The 26,431-nt window shown below is 59.9% G+C and overlaps 1 protein-coding gene and 1 pseudogene across 3 annotated transcripts; both read right to left on the bottom strand.

Annotated features, from left to right (window-relative positions):
• Nucleotides 1-2,168: 2,168 nt before the first annotated feature.
• On the bottom strand, nucleotides 2,169-3,235 carry LOC142819058 (relaxin-3 receptor 1-like; annotated as a pseudogene).
• Nucleotides 3,236-8,192: 4,957 nt separating this feature from the next.
• On the bottom strand, nucleotides 8,193-20,228 carry CREB3L3 (cAMP responsive element binding protein 3 like 3). Of its 3 annotated transcripts, none has more exons than XM_075903012.2 (10): nucleotides 20,069-20,228; nucleotides 17,162-17,301; nucleotides 16,498-16,795; nucleotides 15,368-15,483; nucleotides 13,868-14,005; nucleotides 12,965-13,071; nucleotides 12,477-12,545; nucleotides 12,124-12,208; nucleotides 10,848-10,944; nucleotides 8,193-10,025 (listed from the first exon to the last, which is right to left on the bottom strand). In XM_075903012.2, the coding sequence occupies exons 2-10, from the start codon at nucleotides 17,294-17,296 to the stop codon at nucleotides 9,670-9,672; spliced, it is 1,401 nt and encodes a 466-aa protein (XP_075759127.2). In that variant the 5' UTR covers nucleotides 17,297-17,301; nucleotides 20,069-20,228; the 3' UTR covers nucleotides 8,193-9,669. The 3 variants fall into 3 exon arrangements, with proteins under 3 accessions (XP_075759127.2, XP_089631107.1, XP_075759128.2); XM_089774981.1 differs by having other exon boundaries at nucleotides 13,868-14,002; nucleotides 17,162-17,298; nucleotides 20,069-20,227; XM_075903013.2 differs by having other exon boundaries at nucleotides 17,162-17,298; nucleotides 20,069-20,227.
• Nucleotides 20,229-26,431: the final 6,203 nt, after the last annotated feature.

Below are 26,431 nucleotides of genomic sequence, written 5' to 3' on the forward strand. Positions count from 1 at the left end.
CGGTGGTGCCTCTGCCCCAAGGCACTGATCAGAGTCCGATCGCAGCTCCCGGCTCCCCACTGCCTGTGGCCGGTCCCCCTGCTCAGAACGTCTCTGTGCCAGGCCAGGAGAAAAGGGGCTGAGGGCTCCTGGGAGCAGGACTTGTCTTTTCTGCCAGGGGGTCTGATCGGGGGCGTGTGAGCACAGGGCTGGGGTGTGTCACACACTGTGACTTGCTTTCATTCACCAACACAGACGTACCTTCACACACCTATACATGACACATCCACAACACACACTCTCACCCCAACACACACACTTCAACACCCCCCACCCCCTCCAACATCCACATGCTACAACACACACCAACACACATATCTCAACACACACACACTCACCCCAGCACACACACTTCAACACCCCCCCCACACACACACATCAACATGCACATGCTCCAATACATGCCAACATACACACACACACTCACACCAACACACACTCCACCATCCCCACAACACACACACACACACGCACACATACACACATACACACACTCACACACACACCCCAACCCCCTCACACACCCCAACATCCACACAACACACACATCAACATGCACACGCCAACCTACACACAACATACCCACCTCCCCACAACACATACACACGAGCACACTCACACCAACACACACACTTCAGTACCCCCCCACACACCCCAACATCCACACAACACACACATCAACATGCACATGCTCTTCACACGTCAACATACACACACACACACACACACTCACACCAACACACACTCCACCATCCCCACAACACACCCACCTCCCCACAACGCATACACACCAGCACACACATCCACACGCTTCAACCCACCCGTCCACCCACCCCCATTCACACACACACACTCGCAGCCCAGCAGCAATATAGAAACAGCGCTTGTACCCCCTTCCCCGCCTCTTTTAGTGGCTTCTCCGAGAGACTCGCGGGCTCTGCCCCGCTCCCGGCTTTGGGGGGCACGAACGGCTCTCCCCCCCCCCCCCCCCGTGCCTCTCTCGGAGCAGGGCGGCCGCTGCCTCCGCCCCAGCATGGCTCCTGGCAGCCGCCAGCCCCCGTCCCCGGGCAGCGGGGAGTCGGACGGAGCAGCCGCCCACAGCCCAGCTCCGCCTGGGGGTCCCTCCCTAGCTGCGCCGGAGCTGTCCCGGGTGCTGAAACCCTTGGCCCGGGGCCTCGCAGCCGCACGTCGGGGGAAGAGCGGGACAGAGACTCGCCTGCCCCCCGCACACACTCGCCCCTCTGCTCCCTGTGGGAACGGGGAACCGGTAGCCCGGAGACCCACCCACCCCCCCCCGGAGCCGAGCCGGTCTCCAGGGGCCTTGTCCCCCAAACACTTGGCCCCCACGTCACTTGCACAGAACCACTAGACCCCCCCCCCCCAACTCCCCATTTGGTGGCATTTGTACTCCGGGCCCCACAGACTCCACTCCGCTCCACCCCCCCGCGCACAGCACCCAATGGACCGCCCTGCCCCCATGTACCTGGGAGTGCCCCCCCTTTGGGATCGCCACTTGGGGCACGAGGCGCTGTCCATGCCCAAAGCAGGAGGAGAACTGGCAATCGGATTGGACAAAAGGAGGGAGGGGGAGGGGCAGGGTTGGCACCGAGTCCCGGAGAGACCCCAGCTGTCCCAGGCTGTAACCCAGAGCCTCAGGGGGCCTCACCCGCAGCACAGGGGCTGGGGCAGTTTCCCCTGGGCCAGCAGGGCCTTGCCCGGCCTGCAATGGGCTTTGCTGGTCCTTGGCTGAAGGAAGGGATCCCCTTCAGCACCTCTCGAGACTCCCTTCTCACCAGACAGGGCTACGCAACACGCCCACGATGAGGTCTGGGCTTACACGGGGCTCAACACACGGCCTCCTGGGAACACGCTCCAAAGCGGCGAGGCGTCCCCCAGGCGAGGCGAGCACTGAAAGAGGCAAGCGGACAGGCTGGCTGGAACAGACGGGTGTGGGGTGTCGGCGTTTCTAGCCCCCAGGGAGGAGGTGCTGGGAGCACCGGGGCATTGTGGGAAGTGCTTTGTATTCATGCCTGACAGTGTGAAAGAAGCTATTTGCATATATTTGCATATATATTTGCATGAATATGCAACCACACTTAAGTTGCGGCCCTCGGCATGTGCTCTGAGTGTCATTGTGGCCCCTGGGGCTTCCAAAGTTGAGCAGCCCTGCAGTAGAGGGTGGCGTTGAGGCCGCTGTTGGTGTGGGCCAGGCCCCTGGTGATGGGGAAGAGTGCGGCTGGGTGTAGGAGATGGCTTGGGGAAGGGCACCAGGCTGAACTTGATGACGATGCTCCAGGCTGTCAGGGCTTGGCTGGGGAGCCAGCAGACGAAGAAGCAGAGCACCAAGATGGTGACTGACCTGGTGACCCTGGATCTCCTCGGGGGGGGGGGGGGGGGAGGCAGCAACTCAGCCTCATCCTGCCCAGGATCCAGAGGAGGAGGAAGCAGCAAGCCGAGATGATGGCCAGGCTGAGGACAAAGCCCAGCAGGAACTGGGGGTCAAGGTCTCCCAGCTCTGGGAACTTGAGCAGGCAGAGCTCCTGCCTGGAGACAGCGGCGGAGAAGACGGCATGTGGCAAGGTGGCTACAGCAGCAGAGAGCCAGAGGGTGGCACCCACTGCCTTAGCCCTGCCCCTAGAGGAGGAGCCCTGGGGGCCTTTGGGGAGGACACCCCGGAGCTGAAGCGGGCCATGCTCATGGCTGCGTGGAAGAAGGCGCTGGCGTACATGCTCATGGCTGAGGCCAAGGGGATCAGCTTGCACACGGCCTTGCCAAAGGGCCAGCTGACGTCCAGTGCCCCAAAAGGCAAGGTAAGAACGAACTGGAAGTCTGTCACTGCCAGGTTGAGCTCAAAGAAAGTCACATCGCTGGACCATCTCCGGTGGGCTCCGGTGCCCAAGAGGCAGAGCACCAGCAGGTTCCCCGCCACCCCCAGTGGCTGCCAATATTGACTGGGTGGTGCCCATGAAATACAAACTGGCAGTTTCCATTGTCGCCAGCCCAGCTGCTGCAGCTCCACTGTCCCGCTCAGCAGAGGTGACACGGAACGGAGCAATTGAAAGGGTCTTTTTGGGAGATCACATCTGCAAATGGGATCCTGGGGGGTTCCAGGTGTCCTGGGAGTCGGTAGAGCTGAACAGCCAGAGAATGGCCTGCCGAAAGCGGCTCTGGTCTCAAAGCAAGCTTCGATTTCCATGAATTCGACTGTGCTGCGTTTGCGTTGGACTTTAGTCTGCAGGAGAGGAGAGTGGGGGGGGGGGGATTTGACGACAGGGTTCCAAAGGAGGGTTCCACAGAGGATGGAGAGAGGCTGTTCTCAGTGGGGACAGATGGCAGAACAAGGAGCAATGGGCTCAAGTTACAGTGGGAGAGGTCTAGGTTGGATATTAGGAAAAACTATTTCACTAGGAGGGTGGGGAAGCACTGGAATGGGTTACCTAGGGAGGGGGTGGAATCTCCCTCCAGCCCTAGAGGTTTTTAAGTCCTAGCTTGACAAAGCCCTGGCTGGGATGATTTAGTTGGGGTTGGTCCTGCTTTGGGCAGGGGGTTGGACTTGATGACTCCTGAGGGCTCTTCCAGCTTCTACGTGTTTCTCCACAACTGAGCCATGGAGGTCAGTGCCACTGACTTGCAGGCGACTTTGGGCATGTCCCAGCCACACTCCATGCCTCTGTTTCCCCCTCTGTAAAAGGGGGCTGACACCCCAACCTCCTTGGTAAAGAGCTTTGAGCTCTGCAGAGGAAAAGTGCTGGGTGTCATGTGTCAGATTGCAATTGGCCCTGCCGGCCGGTGGTCAGTGCTAGAAAGCCACCCGCTCAGGGAGCAGAAGTCAGCTGTGACCTAAACAAGCAGCCACTGCAGAACACAAAGGCTGAAATTCTGCTTGTGCGGGAGGCCAGGCCCTACTTAAATCCAATGTGGGTCTTCACATGAGGGCAGCAGAGGGGCTGCTATGACACAGGCCATAAGCTCCCCTCTGCGGGGGGCTGCCGGGGAATGCTGGCAGGGCTGTGATGGGTTTGGGTCCAGCAGTAAGTCAGGGGGGGAGGTTCTGTTCTTGGATTCCATGAATTGACACAGGGACATGGATACAGATGGGGGATCAAACCCCCAGCCCTGCTCTGCACGAGGGGACTTGGGCACAGAGCTGAGCGCTGATCTGTGGAGTAACCTTGGGTACGTGGCTTCCCCTCCCGTCCTGAGTCCTGACAGCTCCTTTGCAGTCCGGCAGGGAACAGGGAAGTCTAGGCCACCAGGGTCCTGTCAGGGAACTGCTAGCAGAGCAAAGAGACGGGTTCTCAGCTCCCAGCAGCCCCTCGTAGCCAGTGCAAGGGACACACAGCATGGACCCCAGGTGGGGTGTGTAGACCGGCACCGCTGCATGCAGTGGCTGCAAGACAACCTAGTATAGGTCAGCCTAGGGTTGTGTTGCATAGAGTCACCGGCTTTCCCTTCCAAGGTGGCTCATCTTCCCCCCTCCCCCCGCCTTGTCCCCCCACTCCTCTGTCCCTGCTGGGTCACACTCAGCCAGCTCGCTCCCTGTGACCGGAATACAAATGACCCCCCCCCCCACACACACACACCCTCCCGGCTTCCGCAGCTCAGAGCGAAACCAATGACTTGCAAATCAGCGCCCCTCTCCCCACCACCAATGGGACTGGCAGCCGCTTGCAAGCCTGACAAGGCGTCCTTGGGCGAGGTTGTAATTTTCTTCCCCGCCACGGCAATAATTACAGCGCCGGTGGCTGGTGCCTTTTTTATCAGCCCCCCACCCCCCCACACACATTCAACCCAAAAGGGTGAGAAGTGGCTGTTGGCATTTTGGTGCAGAGCCCTGGCTGGGTATAGCCACTTGGCAGTCACGTATTCTGCAAAGGGCACCGGCTGTGCTGGGAGGGCTCCGTCCACACGGTGCCTCTGCATTGACGCCCCACTTAGGAAGCCTCCCTGCCCCCCCCCTTTGATCCTGTGCTCCTTACTTGGCAAAACTCACGCGGAGTTATGCAGCATGGCAAAAGGACCTGATCCTGGGAGCTCTGTGTTGTTATGGTGGGGCCAAGGGCCCCCCAGCCAAGAGGAGAGACCCACTGCGCTAGGTGCTGTACACACACAGAGGAAAAGCCAGCCCCTTCCCCAGCTGCCCCGGGGCCTGACAATTTAAAAGGGCCTCAGGCTCCCAGCAGCAATGGTGGGGCTGGGACTGTCACCCTTTAAATCACCACCAGAGCCCTGCATGCTGCGGTCCACAGGTGGCTGAGGGTGGGGGGGGGCACAGTGCAGTGTGCTCTGGGTGGTGCTGAGGGCTGGCTGATCCAAGGCCCGTCCCTTCTGCCTGAGGCCCCTCCCCCTCCAGGGGTGCACAGCAGGGCCCCCTCCCACCTTGCTCAGCAGCCCAGTGGGTCTCAGCTCCCCAGTTTGCTGCACTTTCTGGGTGGGTGGCTGTCCTGCTGAGACTGAGAGGGCGGGGGGACCAACTCCTGGGTGTGGCGGAAGATGCTGGAGCAGCTGGTTTGTGGTGCAGGACTGTGTTTTGGGACCACCCCAGACCGGGTGCACTGTGTGGGGCGCAAACACTACGTGAATCAGGCTGTAGAGGGGCGATCGACTGTCCCGGGGTTGGGTCCTACCAGAGCCAAGAGTCCTGGTGATGGAGACTCTAAGGGCAGGTTGACACGACCATTAACAGTGTAGAACCGCGGTGTCCATGGCTACTGCTATTGTGAACTAGCCCCAACTCAGCCCCCCCCCCCTTGCTCCTCCTGCAGCAGGGAGTCATCACTGGTATTACAGCCTCACGGCAGCCTCCCCTCCCCAGTATTGGAACACCAGCACTGGCCTCCTGTGGAGACTGGGGGCCACAGTGGGAGAAAGCCCTGAGCCTCCCTGCCAGATCCAGCATGCAGGGAACAAGCAGAGCTAAAAATGGCTCAGAGCAATAGTGTTTTCCTTCCTCCCCCACCCCCTGCATGCGAGAAACAAGCAGCCAAAAATGGCTCCCTGCGCACTATTTTTGTTCCCCTCCTTCCTGGAGGCTGGTACGTTACATGGTGCCTGCCACGTGGCATGAAAACAAGTAAATGCCCAAACCCCCACTCCCTCCCTCACCCTCCCCTGGCCAGACAGCCTTCCCCCTGGCCACTTGTGCCCCCAGCCCCATGGCCAGAGACCCCCTGCCTTCTGTCCCCTGGCCAAAATCCCCCTGCCCCATGGCCAGACCTCACCCCTCACCCTCTCCTACACCCCACCCCATGCCTAGATCCTGCACTCCCATCCCTATCCCATTCAGTGGCGGTCCTGTCCTGCACACTTAACCCTTCATTTCTGGCTCCAAGCCAGAGCCTGGGGGTGAGGCAGAAAATCCACTAACCCTGGAGCCTCAGAAGAATAAATCTGGCCTGAGGCCTTGAACCTCAGGCCTCCCTGCCCCTCGCCCCACCATGGGGCTGGAGCACCAGGGGAGAGAGGTGTTGCAGTTGGGGGTCTCATCAGTGAAAGCGGGGGGGGGAGAGTTGAAGGGTTGGTTGTTTTTTTTGCTTCTAACTTGTGTGGTCCCCAACTGATTTTTCTGTGGGTCAGTGGCCCCGACCCAAAAAAGGTTCCCTGATTTAAAAATGAAGGCTGACCAACAAGCCCATACTTGGAGCCCAGCCCCCATCTGGATGCAGTCATAATGTTCCTGCACCCCCTCCCACACCAACCCTGAGCCCATCATCCACCTGAACCCCCTGCCCTGAGCCCCCCACATCCCCAAACTCATGCACCCCCCCACATCCCCAGTCCCCTGCCATAACACTCCTACACCACCCACACACCCCAATCTTGTGGCCTGCATCCATCATATACCCCAATCTCCTGCCCTGAGCCCCTCATACACCCCAACCCAGACTTCTGCACCCCCACATCCCCAGCCCTTGCCATAAGATTGACAGAAGACAGCCTGAATGCCTGCATGAAGCTGGATTTGACCAGTTATGATGAAAACGTCAAAGAAACGTGTGAAAAGTTGCAGCAGCAGAAGTCCCATTAAATAGTCTGTGAGTACAATGTTTCGTTGGTGCTCTTATTAATCGTTGTGTCAATGATCAATAATAGGATGTTGTAGATTTTCAGTCATGCAAATGGGCATTCCGCCATGCGAACAGACCCCTTGTTCTGAATGTTCATGTTTGGCTCTCTGAACAGGTTGCCGACCCCTGCGGCTAGCATGTTGGACACCGCGGGCGCAGACGCACCCTGCGAGACTGAAGACTGAATCTATTGGGAATTCATTGCCCTGCCCGGCTCGGCTCGGCCCTGGGTAACAGAGGCAGTCAGCCAGCAATGGGGCTGGTGGACTTGGCTATCTCCCCTGAGCAAGGAAGGGGGGAGCTGCCAGCTGGCAGGCCAGCAGCGCCCCCTGCTACTCTGCAGAGCGGGGGTTGCATCTGTGACGCAGACACGGATTTGCAGCCATGTCCCCAGCCAGGAAAGGCCGACACCTCCTTATTCCCACTGCCAGACTGAATTGCACAGTGCCCGGCCATCTCTGCACCTGTCCCCTCCTCCTTCGTCCCCATGGGTCTGCCAGTCTCAATGAGCCAGGTGCCCGCAGCCTGTGCCAACCAGGAAGTGCCACCCGACCCTTGCTCTGTTGTCCAGCTCTCTACGAACATATGCACTGGTCAGGCCCTGTCAGCAGATCCCTCTCCCTTCCCCCGCCTCTCACCCCTCCCAGGGGTTAATCTTACCCTTTACCCCGCCCCTGCTCTCTTGCTGCCCCCCCTCCCCAAGCCATGGGGACATCATAAAGCCAGGGCACTGGTGGAGTGAGAAGTCGGGTCAGGGTTTCCTCCTGGCTACAAGGGCGTCTGCAGGAGCAGGAGCGGCCCTAGACTAGCTGCCAGCAACCGGCGCCCCCACCTCCAAACCCCTCAACCATATTGCGCCACCATTTGGCGCCCCATTTAACTTGGCATCCTAGGCGACCGCCTAGTTCGCCTCTATGGACAGGCCGGCCCTGTGCAGGAGAAGGGAGGCCCGTCCCCAGAGGATTTTCAGATCCTCTGCACAGCTGGAAAGCCGGTCACGGGAAGCATGCGGGGAGGGGGGGTGGAATGTCGCAGGCCGACCCTGCCCCTCCTCCTGGTACCATCCCGGCCCAACTCCACAGCGGCTCCTTCCAAAATATTTTATTAGGAGACAAAACATCAAGCTTAAAAAAACCAACCACTCCCCGACACAGAGAAACACCCCATGGCCCAGCTCCTCTGGGACATCCCTGGGAAAGAATCACAGCGTGTCCCCCATCCTGGCCAAGGATCCTAGCTAGGGACACAGCTGGATTTTGCAGGTCTCCCTCGGGGTTCTCCCTGTGCCCCCCACTCTCCCGGCTGCTATTGTCCTGAGAAGTGGGCTCCCCAAGGAGGGGGGGAAGGCCCCCAGGTGGGGTTCGCCCGCCCTGCTTAGGGGGTTCCGCGGCTGGCGGGTGGGGTTGTCGAGGACCCTTGTGCACATGCAGTCAGACAGCCGCTCTCCTACACACGTACAGCTCCAGACACCCCCACGCTGCCTGGCAGCGGAGCCGGATCCCAGCGCAGGGCTGACGGGGCCTGCTGCATCTCAGCTGCCAGGTGTAGTCCGTGCTGCTTCACTGAACTCCAGGGCGGGTGGGAGTCACGGAGCTCAGCTCCTGGCTCCTGAGGGGCTACCCGCCCCCCTCCTCCCAGCTGTGCCTGGCCAATTCCCCACCCCCTCAGTGAGCCCCAGGAGAGGCAGCGCTAGGAGCAGGCGGAGCTAGGGCCCCAGCTGCTTGCGTTCCAGCCCCCTTGCCTGGGTCCCTGGGGTCTTTCTGGAGCATTAAGCAGCTAATGCTCTCCCCATAGACACTGGGGAGGGCCCCCTGTGTTTTTCCAGCCCTTCCCCTGCCCTTGTCACAGGGGGCCCAGTTTCCCCTTAGCGGCTGCCCTGGCACCTCTCTCGGACAGGACCGAATCCTGTGTGGAAGTTGCATGGCCCCCCAGCACTCTCCCCCAGCTGCATCCCTTCCCTCCGGACTCCAGATCCCATCTCCCCCCCTCGCTTTCTGCCCACCGCCCCGGGCCAGCGAGGGGACGGAGCGCCTGAGCCCCACCTTCCCTCCCAAAGCCGAGGGGGCAGAGTGAAGAGTCACAGACGCCGGGCAGGGCTGGGGTGTGGCCACGCCCGGCTAAATGTCTGCGATGCCCCAGGGGCGTAGCCGGGGGGGGGGGGGGTGGCAATACGGGGAAATGTAAGACAATTCACAGGGAAACCTCCCAGCCCTCAGAATCTCTAGGGAACTGGGGGGGGGGGGGAAGAGGGGAGCCCCGTGCTTGCTCAGCCAGTCCCAGACTGGGGGGTGGGAGGCTGGAGGGGGCCAGCTAGGCCTTGTTCCTTTGTCCTCCGGTTCCCTGCAGCCCTGGGCTGGTGACGTGGCCGCTGGAGGATGCTGGAGCCTCAGAGGAGCCAGCGGCTCCCCTCCCCCCCACCCCCTTCTCTCACTCTTTCGCCACACACACGCTGCCCCACCCCCACTCCTGTCAGTGGCCCCCCAGACGGGGTCCTGGCTAGCTCCCCGCCCTCCCGTTCGCAGCCTCGCTCAGGCAGGGCGTGGGGGAGGCGGCGGGGGGGCGGTCATAGCTCCTCGGCTGCCTCCAGCAGCGCCCGGCTGGCTTGGCTGGGCTCTGTCCAAGCCACTGAGGCTGGGCCGTGGCCTGTGGCGGGGTCGTCGTGCCTCAGCCCCTCCAAGTCCGAGTGTCCGTCCGGCGGGAGGGCCCCCGTCCCGTTGCTCTGCGGAGCCTCCGCCGGGGGCCTGGCGAGCCCGTGGCTGCGGAGGAATTTGCCGAGGACGCCCTGGGGCTCGCCCTGCACCTCGCCAGCGTACTCCGTCCACACGGGCTTCTCCGGCTCCTCGGGGCTCTCGGCGCCGTCTTTCATCAGGGCATAGACCACCCGGGAGGAGGCGTCATTATGGAGCGACCTGGAGAACACTGTCATGGGGGGGGAGGGGAGACGAGTCCGATCAGTGGCCCGTCTCCCAGTGCCAGCCCCCCATCACCATTCTGCAACAGCGGTGCCCCTCCCACCACGCACCGGGCCCTCCCCCCCGCCCCACCTGTTGGGAGAATCGTCTTGCACTCGATGGAGCTTTACCCGGCACGGAAATTGCTCCACCCACCACTGCAAGGCAGCCACCTCTGGGGTGGAACGTGACGGCTGCATAATAGCACATGGCAATGCTGCCTGGGGGGTCACGCCCTGTACTGAAAGGCAGCCACTTCTGGGGTGGGATGGGGTAACTATTGAACAGCACACAGCAACGCCGCAGTGCTCGTGGCCCCGGGAGTGAAAAAGACCCAATGTCTAGGGTAAACGCCATCGGGCTTTTAGGGAGGCAGGGGCCAGCACTCAGCCTGGACAGGGCAAACCCAGTGCCGTGGGAATTGTAATGGAAGCACATGGCGATGTAAAGCTCCTTGGGTTCATATTGATTGGGAAGGCAGCACCTGATTGGTGGGGGCAGGATCATGGCCTGTGGAGAAGGGCTCCACCTGCTTCCCCCTCCACCAATGTCATCTCATGTCAGTATGTTCCTGGTGCCACAGATGGGGAAACCGAGGCACGGGCCTGGGGACAGTGCCTTGGCCAAGGTCACCTAGCGATCCATGACAGGGCTGGGCTTGGAAGCCAGCTGTCCTGTCTCCCAACCCCATGGCCCATCGCCTGGGGGTCTGTGCAGGACGCCTTAGCTCCCAGGGGGCAGCCGGCTGGTTCTGGGCTCCCGCTGTGTTCTGCACACTGCCAGTGCATACCTCTCACCGGTCCGAAGGCGCCTTCCGGCTCCGCTTTACTGGAGGCGAAGGGGCTGATGGAGGGGAAGACGATCAGGGCGAAGGAGAGCAGCAGCACCTGCGAGCCCGAGGGAGAGAGGTGTCAGCTGGGCCCCCACCCCCTTTCGGGGGGGGGGGGGGTGAGGCAGGAGACGGGGAACATTGGTGCCAGCCAGAGGATCTACTTCAACTTCCCTAGGGACACTGGGAGCAGGTCATGAGTCTGTGTCTGTCTGTCCATCCAGTCCCCTTCACGTCCTAATGTCTGTCTGTCCATCCAGTGCCATTCATACCCCAATGCCTGTCTGTCCATCCCGGCCCATTCACACCCTAATGTCTGTCTGTCCATCCAGCCCCCTTCACGCCCTAATGTCTGTCTGTCCATCCCTGCCCATTCACACCCTAATGTCTGTCTGTCCATCCCGGCCCCCTTTGCGCCCTTGTGTCTGTCTGTCCATGCAGGCCCATTCATGCTCCAATGTCTGTCTGTCCATCCAGCCCCCTTCATACGCCTCTGTCCATTCCCAGTCATACTGTGTCTGCCTCCATCTTCCTCCCCTCCCCCCTCCTCCGCCTACCGGTCCATCTGCCCTTCCTCTCCCGTGCCCATTTCTGTGGCATTGGGGCGCCATCCTGTGGCCAGCGGCCAGGGAACCGGAGCCTGCGCTCTGACGAAGTGCACCCGCAGTGCAGGGGCAATGACGGAGCTGGGGGGGAGGGGGGAGCGCTGCAATTCCCAGCTGCTGCGGAGCCGAGCCGGCCCCTGGAGGAATTTCGGGCCCTCGGCCGTGGAAAGGAGACAAGTCCTGGTTCCGGAGGCGGGGGAGGGAGAGTTCCTCAGTGTCATGCTGGGGGAGGGCTCTGGCTGGGAGGTCCCTGGTGTTTTGCGGGGGGCAGACAGGAAGGCCTGTTGGATCCAGGTCTCGTTTAACGGGGCTCAACCCCCTGGAGCCTTCTCCTGACTAGCTGCCCTGCTCCCTAGGCCGCTCTCTTGCCCCCCCTCCTGGCTCCCGGGGCGATGGCGGTGGAGTCCCCGAAACACCCAGGGCCTTGCTAGGGGCAGGGGTGGCAGGCCGGGCTGGGGCCTTGTGGCTACATGGAGGCAGCGACAGCAGTGGGGGGATGGGAGATAGAGGGGCCCCATTAGGTCATACCCAACAGAGCCCCCTGCTCCCCAAAAGCTAGGCCCAGCCCCCCTTGGGGGCTTCAGCAGAGAGGGGGCAAATGGGAAGAGGCGTCAGCAGGCGTCTCCACCCACCGCGATGCAGGTCCCCGTCTGGGCGGCTTTGCTGGTCGACTGCACCACGAGGGCCTGGACTTTCCTCAGCTGCTCCAGGAGAGACCTGGAAGGGGAAGAGACCCCCCCAGTCAGACCCATGGTGCGGGGCATTCGGAACCAGAGAGCGGCCTGGATCAAAGCCCTGGATCGAAGCCGACGGCCTGGGCTCATCTCTCGTCCCAGCCAGGATGGCCAAGGCCCCAGAGCTGAGAGCTAACTCGGCTCTCTGGGTCTGTGCGTGTCCGTCTGGCGGCTGGATCAGCCGCTTCCTCGGCTCACAGGGGAGGCAGAACCCCCATCCCCCCACGGCGGGAGCAGGGAGCCGGACTCACGAGTTCTGCTTCTCCAAGTGCAGCACTTTTCTTTGCAGCTCCTGGTTCTGTGCCGTGCAGGCTGACATCCTGGGGGAGACACGGGAGGAGACATGAGCCGGCGGGGGTGGGGGGGGGGGTGAGTTGGAACTGGCGGAGGGGGCAGAGAGGAACCGGGGGAGGGGGCAGAGGCTTAGCACTTGGGAGATGCACTGCCTTCTTAAATGGGGTGCCCCACGTGCTCCCTCCCTGCCCCCTCCCTGAACCCCACCCCCTGGACCCACAAGCATCACTGCCACTGGGCAGAGATGGGACATGGGGGCAGGATGGAGATGGGGACAGGGCTGGCTGGGAACTCCCTAGGGGTGTGGAGCAGGTTCCCGCCTGCGCTGCCAAGGGCGCGTTTTGCCCCCCGGCGGTGGGTAAATGACTCCTGAGGTGCAGGGTGGGGCCCAGCCCCCGCAGGCCTGAGGCAGACAGCCCCGGCAGGAGGCTGCTCCGGGTCTCACCGGCTCTCCAGCCCGTCGATGTACTCCTTCTTCTTCTTCCGGCTCTCCTGAGCCGACTGCTTGTTACGGATCTTCCTGCGGATCTTCTTCAGCACCCGCTCCTCGTACTGCAGAGAGAAGGGCAGACACCGGCCCACGGGCACTGGGGGGGATTCCTGGCTGGGATCCTTCCAGCCCTGCCCCAGCCCCCCGTGGCCTGGAGAACGGATAATGCTGTGTGCCTTTCACTGGGGGTCTGGAATGCTCTGCGGAGAGCCGTTACCTGATACTCCCCCAGGATGGGAAACTGAGGCACCAAGAGGGGGACTTGTGAACGAACCGGATTCTCTGCTCTCCTTCCCTGGGCTGATCCCTTCTATGTGAATAACCCGCTTCCCCCAGGGCCTAGGGAAGACCTGTCCTACCGGATGCCCCCATTCGCTGTCCCTCCCGCCAGGCTCCCCCACACTGCACCCTGGGGGAAGAGGGTACCACCACACTGCTGGGATCGGTGGCGCTGCCTGGGCCTACTCCAGGCCTGGACCGGGTCCTCAGCGCCCACGGCACGTCGCCATGCCAACACCAGGCCAGAACCTACGGCTGAGTCCACAGTGTCCCAGCAGGGAGCCCTCCATGCCCCCACCCCTCCACGCCGGCCCAGCTGGCTCGCCACGCGGGATGTGACCGGTTAACCGGTAAGTATCACTCTTAGCAGGTGGCGCTGACCAGCTATGCTTACCCGGCGGCCCAGTCGGACTGGAGCGGCTCCCTGCCAGCCCCAGGCTGAGCGGTTACCTGGTTAGACCGACCGGTTCACCGGGTAACCGATTAAGGGGATTTTACAGCCCTACTCTCCCCGCGCAGGAAGGAGAAGGCTCGGGGCAAAGGGGGCCCCACGGGATCCTGTCCCTGGTCTCTCCTCACCTTGGTGAGGGGCAGCTGGGTGGGCAGCGTGACGCCTTCCTTGCCCAGCAGCTTCTTCTCGTCCTCCGTCAGCACCAGCTCCTGGCAGAGCCCGTGGGCCTGTCTCAGCAGCACGGGGCTCATCAGCTGCTGCTGCTGCTGCAACGGCATCAGCCCTGCGTTACCCCCGGGGGTGCCCTGCCCGTCACCAGGGGTTCTGCTTCCCCTGGGTTCCCACAGGGTCAGCTGGCGGGACCATCCCCCGGGCAGGGAGAGCCCACCGGGCCCCTCTGCTGACCTCGCGCTGGAAGGGTCAGGAAAATTCAAGGCTGCAGGGCCAGGGCTGAGGGGCGCTGTGGGGGGGCAGGCTGGAATAGCGGGGGCAGAGCTGCAGGGTCAGGGCTGAGGGGTGCTGGGGGGTGCAGGCTGGAATAGTGGGGGCAGGGCTGCAGGGCCAGGGCTGAGGGGCGCTGGGGGGGGCAGGCTGGAATAGCGGAGGCAGGGCTGCAGGGCCAGGGCTGAGGGGCGCTGTGGGGGGGCCAGGCTGGAACAGCGGGGGCAGGGCTGCAGGGTCAGGGCTGAGGGGCGCTGTGGGGGGGCCAGGCTGGAACAGCGGGGGCAGGGCTGCAGGGCCAGGGCTGAGGGGCGCTGGGGGGGGAAGGCGCTGCCCTAGGGAAGGACGCTTTTCACAGCACCTGCTTGCTCTGTGCCCAGCCCCCACGGGAGCCCAGACCATCCCCTAATTCCCACGGGACGGGCCCAGTTTGCCCTTGTCCTGCAGCTCAGTGAGGCGTACAACAGGCACAGGGAGGGCAAAGAGACGTTCTACACGGGTGCCAATGGCGGCGCAAGGTGCAGGGCGAGACAGCCTGGGGCTCTTTGGGCCTGACCTGCAATCCAGTCATTGCAGAGCCAGGGGGGAGCTGGGGGGACATTGGGGGGCTGCGGAGGGTGGCTGGAGGATACAGAGAGGTGGGTGGATGGATTGGCAGACGGATGGATACAGTGAGATTGCGACGGAGGGGTGGGGACAGGAGGATGGACGGAGAGCAGGTGGGGACAGGTGGGTGGGCGGGTGGATGGATGGATGGATGGACGGATGGATGGACAGATGGACGGATGGACGGAGAGCAGGTGGGGACAGGTGGATGGACGGATGGTTGGATGGACAGATGAATGGATGGAGAGTGGGTGGGGACAGGTGGGAGGGCAGATGGATGGACGGATGGTTGGATGGACAGATGGATGGATGGAGAGCGGGTTGGGACAGGTGGGCGGGCGGATGAACGGATGGAGGGATGGAGAGTGGATGGATGGAGAGTGGGTGGGGACAGGTGGGAGGCGGATGGACGGATGGATGGAGAGTGGGTGGGGACAGGTGGGAGGCGGATGGACGGATGGACAGTGGATGGATGGAGAGCGGTTGGGGACAGGCGGGCGGATGGATGGACGGACAGACGGATGGACAGTGGATGGATGGAGAGCGGGTGGGATGGGCAGGTGCAGCACAAGGCCTCTCACCATGTCGCAGCTGCTGGACAGCAGCAGGTCCTTGACTGTCAGGGTGCAGGAAGCTGCGATCTGCGCAGGAGCAGGCAGGTCCGGACTCTTTGAGAAGAACCCCGGGTTCCACAGGTCTGGGGGGAAGGCCAAGGGGAGACGTGGAGTCAGTGGGATCGGCGCCATGGGCCAGCTGAGCGATTTCCTCCTCCACACCCCGAGCTCCCTGCAGGACTCCCCCGGCTCAGGCTGCTGGGCCTGGCGCCTCCTGCTTGGCACCCGGGTTCACAGCCGGAACCGGAGCAGAGCAGCGGCTCCTCCCGCGCCCTGGGGAGCCAATCCCCGGGCGACACAGGGCGGGCGACGGAGTGTCGGCCCCGAGCGGGGAGCTCAGTTACTGTCTCTGCTGGCGGAGCCTGGGGCTCGGGGCTCCAGCTACCAGACCCCCAGCTGCCGGGGCTGCGCCTCCCTTTGCCAGGGCTGGCTGAACCCGCGGGACTCACCGCCATCTGCTGGCGACTCAGGGTTTTACTGGCAAGAGCCCAAGACTGGATGAGTTTCTGTGCTCGGGATGGGCAGCTCAGCCCCATGCGCTGGCTGCGTGCACATCCGTCCGGGCCCAGGGAGCCCCACGTTCTGAACCCCGGGCTTCCCCTGAGCCCCCAGCGCTCTGCACCCCACGATCCCATCTGAGCCCCCCAGATCTCTGTACCCCACGATCCCATCTGAGCCCCCAGCTCTCTGCACCCCACGATCCCATCTGAGCCCCCCAGCTCTCTGCACCCCACGATCCCATCTGAACCCCCTAGCTCTCTGCACCCCACAATCCCATCTGAGCCCCCCAGATATCTGCACCCCATGATCCCCTCTGAGCCCCCAGATCTCTGCACCCCACGATCCCATCTGAGCCCCCCAGCTCTCTGCACCCCACGATCCCATCTGAGCCCCCCAGCTCTCTGCACCCCATGATCCCATCTGAACCCCCTAGCTCTCTGCACCCCACAATCTCATCTGAGCCCCCCCAGTTCTCTGTACCCCAGGCTCCCCATTGAGCCCCCCAGTTCTCTGTACCCCGGGCTGCCCATTGAGCCCCCCAGATCTCTGTACCCCAGGCTCCCCACCGAGCCCCCCAGCTCCACACCTGAACTCACCGAGATCTATGGAGACTTCGGCCTCCCGCAGGTCCGTGCCAGGCAGGCCGAGGGCGGGCTGGGCCTGGCAGGATTCCTGGTAGGGATACGCTGGCTCACCGGGCCCCCCGTCCGAGGAGCCCCCCGGGCTGCCTGTGGGCACATAGTGCTGGGGACTGTCGAGCTGGTCCGAGTTTGGGTCTTCGGAGATGCCGCTGTCGCTGGCTGCTGGGGACCAGTTCGGGGAGTCGGCGCTGGAGTCCCCGGAGCCCAGGATGGAGCTGAGGAAATCCTCGTTCTCCTGGCCACCGGGCAGCAGCTGGAGAAGAGAGGGCAACGAGACGAATCACCCTCGGAAGGGGGCGGGGGGAGCATGGCATGGCCAGGGCACGACCAGCCTGGGGTGGGGCTCCGGCTCCGGGCACTAGAGTAGGGGTGGGGATCCCAATGCACCCAGGTGGGGGCAGGGCTGATGTGCACTCAAAGGGGTGGGGCTCCCAGTGCATCAGGGTGGGGGCGGGGCTGATGTGCACCCCAGGGGGCGGGGCTCCATCCTGGCACTAGTGCACTGCACCCATCTGATTGGTCAGTGACTTGTCGGCCTCCCAGGCAGAGAGGGGTCCCCTGAGAGCCCCATGGCCCTGCCTCCCTCACCGGCCCCAGGTGCGGGGGAGGGGGCACTCACGCTCTGCTCTGCCCCGGGCCAGCCGGCCGCTCGGCTCCCGAACTCCACGTTCCGAAGGATCCCGTCCTGTCGGTCAAAGAGCAGGTCCAGCAGCTCCAGGCTGTCAATGCTGCCCAGCTGGCAGCTGGAGGCCATGTCTGCTGGGGAGAGACAGCAGCCTCAGGCCAGGCCAGCTCCCTGGGCCACGGGGGGGGGGGACGACGACTCTGTGAGGCGCTTGGGGCACAGAGCTGGGGGGGGGGGGTCAGCAGGGGGCTCAGGGATATAGTGAGAGATGGGACAGGAAGGGGAAATCCCTCCTGTTGGCCTCCCCTGGGGAATCCCCACCCGCCCCAGGTCCTCCTCTCTCAGTTTCATCAGCTCCTTGCTTCGCACGTGCCATGTCCCCGCAGCATTGGGATGGGGTTTCCCCGCCGGCCCTTTCTTTGGGACTGGACCCGGCAGTGGGGCCCCAGGGGAGCATTCGGGTCCTTCCCCTGTCTCTGCACTGGCCACGGAGCAGAACCCAGTCTCTGCGGTTTATTGCCTCTTCCCAGAAACACCCCCCACCCCGCTCAGTCCGACTGGAGCCGCATTTACTGCCGGACTCTGACCCTTCAGCTTTTCCTCTGCCTGAACTTCTGCTACGGCCGTGGCTGCGTCTCCAGCAGCGCCCCCAGCTGTCAGGGACCAACACTACAGCGCTCTCCCCTGCCTCCCCCCAGGCAGCCTAGGCTGGCCCAGGGCTTCCCTCCATGCCCAAGCGGAGAGAAAGACAGGCCAGTATTCCCCAAGGGGATGAGTGATACTGGGAGGGGAGGAGTGACAAGCAGGTCCCTTTACAGTGTCCCAGGTCTGGGGACCCAAAATCGCTAGTCACTGCTGAAAATCATGGCTGTTCGGTAGACACAAAGAATTGAGGGGGAGGAGGGTGTCTTTGGGTGTGTGCGTGCACCAGGAACTGCTAATGGAAGGGAGCCAAATATCTGCAATGTGTTTCATAGCCCCTATACTGCCAGTATTCAAGGGAGATTCTCTGTTAGCTTAAGAAACAGGAAATGTCATTGTACAGCAGAGCTCTCTCCCAGTTGCTCCACTGGGATGCCCAGTGGCCGTGGGGAATGGCACAGGGACACCCAAGAAGTCTTAAGCCTTAAGCCTCCCCACCTCACTTCCATGCAGGAGGGAGAGCTGTGGGGCAAGCTGGTGACTAATAAAGGTCTCTCCAAACTGCTCCATGCTTGCAGGCTTCACCCTGCTGGATCCCCAGGGATCAGCTGTTCTCCATACGGCGGGTCTCTGGGAATGGGCACATGCCAGACTCCTTCCTGCATGTGCCAATCCCATTTTGCTGAGCCCCTGGAGGCACCATCCACCGAGAGGCAGCGGCTGCCCCAGCCATGGAGCAAGGACCCTGGGCTGGACAGAAGTGTCCAAAGCACCCAATAGCCCACCCGGCTGCCTCAGGTAGGTGCTGGGACCTGGAGCATCCTTGCTACATCCCAGGCCACCAGGACCCTCTGAGCTGACCCCTGCCTGGATAGATCAGCGATGATTTCATGGCTGATTCTCCTGCCCCATAGCTCAGTGGGGCACTGGGGCTGCCCACGGGGTGCCCAGGAGGCGGGATCCAGTTGAGTGCCTTTCAGCTGACACTTCACATCTCTATTTTAGGCTCGCCAGAGAGAGAGCGAGGCAGAAAACAGCCCCTTGGCTTTGGGTCGTTCCCGCTCTAGGGGCAGGAGCGGCTGACCTGTGGAAGGGGACAGCAGACGTAAAACTGATCGTACACTTGATCGGAGCCAAAGCTGCCCGTAACTTTGGCTGTTTCCCTGGTATGAATCCAGAGCCATGGGCTGCTTCTGCACTCGCTTGTGTCGGACACCAGAAAGACTCTGAAGCTGATAGAATTGCACCTGTGCAAGGCTAGCGCAAGGGCCACGGACTCCCGCTGAACTCCTCCTGGTCCCCCCCCTCCGAGCAAACTGGGGCCCGTTAATTTGTCATTGCTGCGAGCACAACACAGCAATGCCCATGATGGGTTTTTGTTCCAGTCCATTGTCCAACGACAAACAGCTTTCCATTTTGAAGACATCGGGGGCCTTTTGTTAAAAAACTGGACAATGTTTCCATTTTCAGCCAGCCGGCTGCCTGACCACAATCCCAGCCTTTTGGGTCGGGTTTGGGCTGGCCAAAATGTTTCTGTTTTGCAGCAACCCCTTAAAAACTTCAGAGGGCAAAGCTGGAAAAAATCTTGTGGGTTTTCCTCGAGATCTTTTGCAGGTACAAAAAAAGAAAAATCAGTTCCCAGCCAGCTGTGCCCTATCGCTATGAGGCCAATTTTTTTCAGACCTCAGCTCCCATCTAGGTACTTAAATACAGGACAGATACTCCAAGCCTTAGCCCGCTCCCCTCTCCCAGTCCCTGTTGCGCCACAAAGAGCTAGCTGAGCTTCTGGGAAATTCTGGCTACTAATTTGGGGGCCCAAATGTGGAGTGACAACGAGCGCAATCAATTTGCACCATGCCACCGACGGCCTGTCTCCTGTGAAAATTCTGTCTCTAATCAATAAACAGGGACCAGCGTCAATTACATTTCCCAGGCGTCAGATCTTCAATGGCCAGGTCTGGACTCCGGGCTTGTAATGACGACGCAAAATACCAAGGAATATTGGAGGGCAAGTTTAAAAAAACGGAATGAAAAACGCCTCCGGCCTGAGCCGGACCTTCTAAGTCTGGAATCTGGATGGGAGCTGCTAAATAATTTGCTATGAACAGCCATTGGGGGTTGTTGAATCCCTCTTTGGCCAGAGCCCTGCTCTCTCCCTGCCCCGACCTTTGTCCTGTTGTTTGTGCAGACCTGATAGCCATAGGCGAGGAAAAGAGACCCAAGGGACAAATTTCTGGAGAAAAAAGCCCATGAACTCACCTTTGTCTAGAGCGAACACCCACTCACAGTGGCTTTGCTGATACAGACCGCCGGCTGGGGGTCCCCGGTGAACCCCGGGACGCACTGGTGGCTGGATGAGTCCAATCTCTCTCCTTCTCCCCAATGCTTCCTTTGCTCAGTGGCAAAGTTTAAACTCCAGCAGAGCAGAAATAGCATCCAGGATTGCAAAACCTTCCCTGCTTCTGATTGGGTGACGGGCTGGAGGACTCTGCGCTGATTGACAGCTGGCGGGGAGCCGTGGTGGCTGGGGTGAGCAGGGTAACTATTACCCCGATGTTTTTGTTGTTCTCCCGTCCAGGTGGGCATTGGGCCCGGCAGTGCAAAGTCCCCGCCGCTCCATCTCACGGTGACCTCTCACCCACTTTCAGGAGCGATTTCCCTTTTGTTAAACCAACACATCAGCATTAATCACACTCGCTGGGTGTCAGAAACATTCCCGGGGCAGTCAGAAGATGTTGCCTTGGACTCGTGCCCTTATCTTATCCCGTATCGTGTATAGATCGAGCTGTTTCCGGCCTTCCGAGGCCAGAACATGGGGCAGGGCACTTGAAAGCCCAGGGTGTACCCTCAGCTCTTGCCCTGACTTGCTGTGTGACATTGGTCCAAGTCACCTAACCTCCGTGCCTTGGTCGTCCCCCTCTCCCGAAAAATGGGGATCATGGTACTTACTTTCTTAAGCACATTGAGATCGATGGATGCAAACCTTGAAGGAGTAGAAGGTTATTATCCTGTTATTTTCCAGCACCGATGTTTAACAGCAGGGGCGGCTGACCGACGAAATAGGCTCCCAAAGGAAGGGGTGGATTCGCCATCTCTTAATGTCTTCAGGTCATTGGGCCTCCCAAACGCTAGTTAGCAGGCTCAGGACAGGGCCCAGAGTGAAATCTATGGCCTATGACACACAGGAGGTCAGACCAGATGCTCTAAAGAAGTTTCTTAAACTTTTTAAGACCGAGGAACACCAAACAATACTTTTTTTTGATGAGGAACACCAGGGATTTTTTGTTGAGCAAAAAAAAAACCCCATAGTTTAAGAAACACTGCTCTAAATCATAGAATCCTAGAGCTGGAAGAGATCTCAGGAGGTCATCAAGTCCAGTCCCCTGCCCAAGGCAGGACCAATCCCAACTCAATCAACCCAGCCTGGGCTTTGTCAAGCTGAGACTTAAACACCTCTAGGGATGGAGATTCCACCCCCTCCCTAGGGAACTCATTCCAGTGCTTCACCACCCTCCTAGGGAAATAGTTTTTCCTAATATCCAACTTAGACCTCTCCCACTGTAACTTGAGACCATTGCTCCTTGTTCTGCCACCGTCACCACTGAGAACAGCCTCTCTCCATCCTCTTTGGAACCTCCCTTCAGGAAGTTGAAGGCTGCTCTCAAATCCCCCCTCACTCTTCTCTTCTGCAGACTAAACAAACCCAAATCCCTCAGTCTCTCCTCATAGGCCATGCGCTCCAGCTCCCTTAGCATTTTGGCTGCCCTCCGCTGGACCCTCTCCAATGCGTCCACATCCTTTCTGTAGTGGGGGACCCAGAACTGGACACAGTACTCCAGATGTGGCCTCACCAAAGCCGAATAAAGGGAATAATCACTTCTCTGGATCTGCTGGCCATGCTCCTCCTAATGCAGCCTAACATGCCAGTAGCTTTCTTGGCGACACGGGCCCCTCTGGCTTTAAACATTGCAATGACAAAGAAGCTGCCGGTTTCTATTATAACCTTTCTGGGAAGTGCTCTGCAACTTGCCTGTTCAAAGGGATTGCTGGCTGGAGTCCATCACCTCCAGTCCTCCCCCCACCCCGAGGATCTCACTGTCCAAGGGACAGGCAAGACGCACAGGGAGGCCAGAGCATGTTTAGCCTTGTTGTGAGGTTGTTGTTTTTTCCTGGGGCGTAGATTTCCTGATCTCACTCTCCCCTCTTCCAGAGCGGTGTTGGGGATTGTGACGGGGCGTACCAACCCCGCACTAGGCCTGAAGCAGTCGACCAGGGTTATCTGGCTGAAAGAGCCCCCCCCCCACGCCCACAGCCCTGTTGGGCTGCTCCAGCTGGAGGACAGGTATAAAGGCAGTGGAGCAGCGCAGTCAGGGCTGACCACCGCAGAGGAAGAGGCTGCTGCCAGAGCTCTGGAAGAAGGCTGGGAGATGGGCAGTGCTGCAGAGGCCCGCCAGCAGAGAACGGCCGTGGAAGCCCTCAGACGGGATGAGATTGGAGAAGACGCTGACGTCAGGGAGGCTGGTAGGAAGTAGCCCAGGGCCCGGAGGTGAAAATTCTGAGAGCTCAGGTGTTAGAACATAAGAACATAAGAACATAAGAACGGCCGTACTGGGTCAGACCAAAGGTCCATCTAGCCCAGTAGCCTGTCTGCCGACAGTGGCCAGCACCAGGTGCCCCAGAGAGGGTGAACCGAAGACAATGATCAAGCGATTTGTCTCCTGCCATCCCTCTCCAGCCTCTGACAAACAGAGGCCAAGGCACCATTTTATCCCCTGGCTAATAGCGTTTTATGGACCTAACCTCCATGAAATTATCTAGCTTCTCTTTAAACTCTATTATAGTCCGAGCCTTCACAGCCTCCTCTGGCAAGGAGTTCCACAGGTTGACTACACGCTGTGTGAAGAAGAACTTTCTTTTATTAGTTTTAAATCTGCTACCCATTAATTTCATTTGGTGTCCTCTAGTTCTTCTATTTAGGGAATTAATAAATAACTTTTCTTTATCGGCTCTCTCCACACCATTCATGATTTTATAGACCTCTATCATATCCCCCCTCAGTCTCCTCTTTTCTAAACTGAAAAGTTCCAGTCGCTTTAACCTCTCCTCATGTGGGACCCGTTCCAAACCCCTAATCATTTTAGTTGCCCTTTTCTGAACCCTTTCTAAGGCCAAAATATCTTTTTTGAGTTGAGGAGACCACATCTGTACACAGTATTCAAGATGTGGGCGTACCATAGTTTTATACAGGGGCAGTAAGATATTCTGGGTCTTATTTTCTATCCCTTTCTTAATAATTCCTAGCATCCTATTTGCCTTTTTGACCGCCGCTGCACACTGTGTTGAAGTTTTCATAGAACTATCCACTATAACTCCAAGATCTCTTTCCTGATTTGTCATAGCCAAATTAGCCCCCATCATACTGTACGTATAGTTGGGGTTATTTTTCCTGATGTGCATTACTTTACACTTATCCACATTAAATTTCATTTGCCATTTTGTTGCCCAATCACTCAGTTTGGTGAGATCTTCTTGGAGTCCCTCACGGTCTGCTTCTGTCTTGACTATCCTAAACAGTTTGGTATCATCTGCAAACTTTACCACCTCACTGCTTACCCCTTTCTCCAGATCATTTATGAATAAGTTGAAAAGGATTGGTCCCAGGACTGACCCTTGGGGGACGCCACTAGTTACCCCTCTCCAATCTGAAAATTTACCATTTATTCCTACCCTTGTGTTTCCTGTCTTTTAACCAGTTCTCAATCCAAGAAAGGACCTTCCCTCTTATCCCATGGCCATGTAATTTATACAAGAGCCTTTGGTGAGGGACCTTGTCAAAGGCTTTCTGAAAATCTAAGTATACTATATCTACTGGATCCCCCCTTGTCCGCATGTTTGTTAACCCCTTTAAAGAACTCTAAGGCTACGTCTACACTGGCCCCTTTTCCGAAAGGGGCATGTTAATTTCACAGGTCGTAATAGGGAAATCCGCGGGGGATTTAAATATCACCCCGCGGCATTTAAATAAAAATGTCCGCCGCCTTTTTTCCGGCTTTTAGAAAAGCCGGAAAAGAGCGTCTACACTGGCCCCGATCCTCCGGAAAAAGCGCCCTTTTCTGGAGGATCTTATTCCTACTTTGAAGGAAATTGCTGCAAACTCAGGCCATTAGGCCTCACTGCTCTAAGGGAAGGGTGGGATAACTGGTTCAGGCCACTAGGCCCCACCCCCCCGAGGAAGCAGGTGGAAAGGACCCTGGCCACTGGGCCTCACTACCCTAAGAGGAGGGATATTGTACGGACTATGGCCGCAAGGCCGGACCATTGTAGGGGAGCGGGTGCAAAGTGAAAGGACCTTGTCGACGGAGACTGAGACACTCACAGGGTGGCGCATGTGGTGAGAGGGCTGGCAGGCGCAAAGCCCCGCTTTAGGAGGAGCCGGGCACTCCCACCCCATGATGGGGATGGAGAAGGTCGAGCAGGATGCCTTAGAAGAGGCGTGTGCCCCCCAGAGCCATTCATTTCTGGGCTTTGTCCCGCTCCAGTGTAGCTCCACCAGTTGAGCCTCTCTAGGGCTAGTTAAGAGGGGTTGGTCCTTTAGCTCAGGCAGCTGCTGCTGCTGCTCTCAGATCCTGAGGTGGCAAGTTCACTCCCCATCTTGCATGGGCATAACAGAAATGACTCTTCCGCCCAGATTTGAACGAAGGAGAGGAGCCGAGGGAGGCCAGGCCATGTGCTTCAGCCTGAAGGAAGCCAGAAAGCAATGAGGGCGGGAGATATAGATGCACAGCAGGTCGAGGTTGGCTGGCTGGCAAGCCTTGACATGGGGATGATGGTAGCACAGGAGGTCTGAGATGGGGGCTGGGGTGGGCTTGGATTCCAGAGCATCTTGGTTCAAATCCTGGGGTCAGCACAGAGATCCAGGGGGGCCTGTCACAGGGTCCCTCCTGCTGGCAGGGGAGATAATGAGGCAGGTTTGTCTTGGGGGGCTGAGAGACTAAATTCATTAAGTGTTGTCTGGAGCTGGGCTGGGGGAGGATGTGGGGCGGTGGGGAAGGTGGTTTTCTTCGTGCTTCACCTGCAGATCGTGGGTGTTCCCACAGTGCCAGTTTGCCCTTTGGTGCACAGACGTGGGGAAATGCGTTTTCGAGGCATTTCCAGTAACCGCACCCAGAACCCTCTGAATCTGGGCAAGGGGATGCACTGGGCTGGTGTTTCCTGTCATGCTGCGCTAGGAAGCCCTGATCCTGCTCTCAGCCACAGGGAGAGATGGGGGGTAAGTCAGAGATGGGCCAGGGAAGCCCAGGCCTGAGATGGACTAGCCAGGTGCCAGGCCGGCCCTGCTCCATGCTGCCCAGGGGGTGGCAGGCTTAGCAACTGATCCTGATTATGCCTCTGAGCATGGAAGCCAAGTGGGGAATCTACAAGCATCCCCCCTAGCTGAGCCCGGCCGTCGTCACCCGTCTCCGGCAATGGGAGGCCCAGGCTGGGTTTCCCACTGGCCGAGGGAGGGATCCCGAAGCCCAGATGAGTAAGAAACCTTGTGACTGGGGCATGGCCCCGGAGCCAGCGCTGGGGAGGGGCAAGGCGCTGAGTGAGACGCAAGGTCGGCCTCTAGCACTGTTATCTCATTGCACAACATCTCCTGATTAGCCAGCTGGGGCTGTTCCAGGAGGAGTGGAGGGACCTCGAGTTTGTGGATGTCCCAGGGAGGTGCGGAGCAGTGCGCAGGATTGGGCCTTGAGGGTGCAGGGCGCCTGAATCCCAATGGCCACGCTCCGGTAAACACAATGGGGCTTGCCTGCTAGGCCCCTACTTGACAGGAGAGTGAGATGAGCGGATCCCCTCACCCCCAAACCCCACTGATCCCAGGGACGCTCCAGACTGCCTCTGTCCAGAAGCAGGGCCCAGTCAAACACGGCAGGGAGGGCGGAAGGCTAACCAGGGTCTAGCAGAAGTCAGGGCTCCCAAGAGGGAATACGGAGTCTCAGGCTGCTCTGTTGAGCAACACTCCCGGGGCCACACGAAGCTCCCCGCTGCCACAGCGAGATAGGGCTCTACTGCTGCTTAGTGGGCAGGTTCTCCCCCACCCACCCCGCACACTGCAGGGGCCTGGGAACAGGGGGTCTGCAGCTGGTGGTAGAAGAGCGCTTGGGCAAAAGCACGGACCCCAAACAGCCTCCAAAGCAGACGGTTGCCCCTGCACCGTTCTTCAAGGGGAATCGGAGGCCAAAGCCCACACAGTGCCTGAACCGACGCTGGGGAGGCAAAAAGAGGAAGTGGTGATTTTTTTTTTAACCCTGCTCCCCCTGCCACCCCACCCTGGTGCTGTTAGCTCCGGGTGATGCAATAGACTGGAGCAAGCTCCTTCATTGAGCAATGTTCTCAGGTGTGTGATTTTGTGGCGGGGTCACTGGAGCCAGGGGGCTGTGCTGGCAGGTTGCAGCTTCACATTCTGCAGGAGGCAGCCTGGGGGGATGGCTGAGAACGACCCGTAGAGCTTTGGGACCTGGAACCTAAGGGCAGCAGGGAGCGGCTAAACCCAGGCTGCCGGGGGCATCCCCATCCAGCCAAGTTTGCTGGAGCAGCCAGTGAAGAGACAGCCTGCCCCTGCCATCCTGGGTGTGA

This window comes from Pelodiscus sinensis, chromosome 32 (assembly GCF_052426305.1).
Source record: "Pelodiscus sinensis isolate ZL-2025 chromosome 32, ASM5242630v1, whole genome shotgun sequence".
Lineage (NCBI taxonomy): Eukaryota > Metazoa > Chordata > Testudines > Trionychidae > Pelodiscus > Pelodiscus sinensis.

What these genes read in the sequence shown, in the direction of transcription:
- CREB3L3 (XM_075903012.2), bottom strand. Translation starts at nt 17,296, where the DNA reads ATGGCCTCCAGCTGCCAGCTGGGCAGCATTGACAGCCTGGAGCTGCTG. An exon ending in TGTCCAGCAGCTGCGACATG is followed by an intron (nt 14,006 to 15,367) that starts GTGAGAGGCCTT and finishes ATGCCGTTGCAG; the next exon opens with CAGCAGCAGCAGCTGATGAG. An exon ending in CACTTGGAGAAGCAGAACTC is followed by an intron (nt 12,209 to 12,476) that starts GTGAGTCCGGCT and finishes TTCCCCTTCCAG; the next exon opens with GTCTCTCCTGGAGCAGCTGA.